Raw genomic sequence first — 2,427 nt, forward strand, 5'->3', positions numbered from 1 at the left:
CACCAGAACCCAAAATATAAGCTTGTGTTACTCCAATGCTTGTAAACAAACACTGTATAGGCTCAACATGGATACAACTATAATTGTGATATCATGGCTGGTCAGTCCTTGCATCCATAGCTCTATGAATTTTAAAGTGGTTACGTTTCTCTAGGCCTATCCCTCAGCTTTTCACCAAAACAGAGGAGGGGTGTACGCTTTATTGTTTCAACTGCAGATTCTAGCTTTAAAAGTGATGTCTCAATCTTGACTTAATAGAAATGTGTCAATGAATACAAAATTCTGGACGCTGGTGATGTTGATATAGATGTGCAGGTGGTAATGTTTTATTAGCATAAAGCAATAAGATACATTTAACACATACCTAAAGGGTTATTCACTTTCAAATGTGTTTTTAATTTTTTTGTGACAAACACAGATACAATTCATTTCAGGATCAATTTAGTTGAATGGTTTTCTGTTTACAATTCTGTAAATTGTACATGTTCCTCCATTCTCAAGATCTCATCAAAAGATTAAAGCACTGGGGTTACACTACTTGTATATGACTTGCTACTCAGGCTAAGCCGTCAATAGTATCTTCACATAAACTTTCTAAAAGATGCATTGTTTATTCTTTAGTATACACACAATTATTGCTATGACTGACAGATAACAAATACAAAAACAAGATCTCGCTATTGCCAAAGGTAAACAAACGTGAAAAATGCATGATAAGATGAGATCAGTCCTCCACCACAGTAGTGAGACCAGCAGGTGAACACACTATTTAAAGGGACAGTGCCGTCGAACGGTCTACCCTTTAATGGTTCAGTCTCCTGTAGAAGACGGCTGCCATAATAATGACAATGATACAGGCGAAGGCCAGGATACACACTGCCACACCAAGACCTGTAGAAGTGTCTGAATTGTTGTTGGCAGTCTGCTGATCTTTTAATGCTGCAATGCTCTCTGCTCTGATGGTGATAGGAGGGGAGCTGATGGTTTTGGACTCTGTTACTGCATCTTCGGTAGCAGGAACAACACCCCTTCTCCTCCTGTTGTTACATTGCATGAACACACTGCAGGTGCTCTTCTCACAGAGACGGGTGATGCAGTGGAGAAAGTAGGTGGACTTCATCTCATTCTGCTGCTTCATGAAGCGGAAGGCCGGGAAGGAGAAGTGGGCGCGTTGACTCTTTCCGTTCTCATGGATGATGGTCAGTGGGTCAGTGTTGCAAGGGACAAACAGGTTGAAGAAAGTGTTGTCACTGTTGGGTAGAGGCGAAATGGAGGCGTAGCATCGGTCCAGGAGAACATGGTATTGGGAGGTCAGGTTGGTGGCCTTGACTTGGGCAAAGACGTCAGTCCTCAGCTCAAGACCCTGTTCTGGAATGACCAAGGGTAAAGTGAAATTGACATTACTGAAGAGATTTATGCTCAAAGTGCTGATGAAACTACCATTGTTGTCCTTCACTGCAATGGAGGATGCCGACGTATCAATCTGGGTGTTGTTGATAAGGTACTCTAGGGAGTAGGCACAGGAGTAAAAATACTTCAGCTCAGTGTTGTAAGTTACTGTCCCCGTGGTGGGATCATATGATCGGATCACACCGCTGATGTTGACTGTCTGGATGTTGGAGAAGTCAGAAAATATCCCTATGCCTGGAGCGCTGGTTGTCCTGAAGAGGCTGCCACAAGAATTGGTCGTGTTGAGGGGGAATTCAAACCTCAAGAGCGGTGGAGTCACACTTTCATCCAGGGTTCCCTTGCAGGCTGGGTCATTCATGATGTTGTTGAGGAGAAGCAGGGACTCATTGTAACCAGTGTAAATGGCAGGGCAGATGAGGACAGCAAGGCCAATAGATTTGGTGCCACAAGTTACTGAGATGTCAGTGTATTCTGGGCGTCTTAAGTTTGTTTCGCAGTCACTTAATTGTAGTTGACTGCTCTTTGCGACCATCATGGCCAAAAGGACAAAGCTGAGAAGATGCATTTTTTCATTCCTTACTGTGTTCATATCTTGACTGGGTAACTAAAATGTTTCCTTTGTTGGCTTGTTTCCAGCTTTTTGATTAGGTTGAGATGTATGGAGGTGCTTTTATAGCCAGGTCTCCTTCTTGGGATTGGACAGAAACAAGGTCAGTGTTGCTCTACGTATTCAAACATTTCCATTGTGTTGAGGGTGCTACGCACCATACCTAAGGGCAATTCATGAAACCGAACACACCTTTTAGTTCAGAAATGAAGCAGAGGCAATGGCCTGTTTCTTTTGTGAATGTTCTTAAAAAAATAGGTTCCCTTGCCCTGTTCAAATGATGTTTCAAGGAGTAAGTGTTGAATCCTTTGTGAACGCAGCCTTTGATGGCCTCATAATATGATTTTCACCTCCCAACAATACCCTGTTGGCCTTTCACATGACCCAAATGTGGTCAAAGGAAAGCACAC

At 42.9% G+C, this 2,427-nt stretch overlaps 1 protein-coding gene across 1 annotated transcript; it reads right to left on the bottom strand.

Annotated features, from left to right (window-relative positions):
• Positions 1-802: 802 nt before the first annotated feature.
• LOC311143798 (zona pellucida-like domain-containing protein 1) lies at positions 803-1,942 on the bottom strand (the record flags this gene model as incomplete). Its single annotated transcript, XM_084179679.1, has 1 exon — positions 803-1,942. One exon carries the CDS (start codon positions 1,940-1,942, stop codon positions 803-805), a length of 1,140 nt encoding a protein of 379 aa, XP_084035805.1.
• Between the last annotated feature and the right edge of the window lie 485 nt (positions 1,943-2,427).

Source organism: Coregonus lavaretus, assembly GCF_964263955.1.
Source record: "Coregonus lavaretus genome assembly, chromosome: 16".
In the NCBI taxonomy this organism is placed as follows: domain Eukaryota; kingdom Metazoa; phylum Chordata; class Actinopteri; order Salmoniformes; family Salmonidae; genus Coregonus; species Coregonus lavaretus.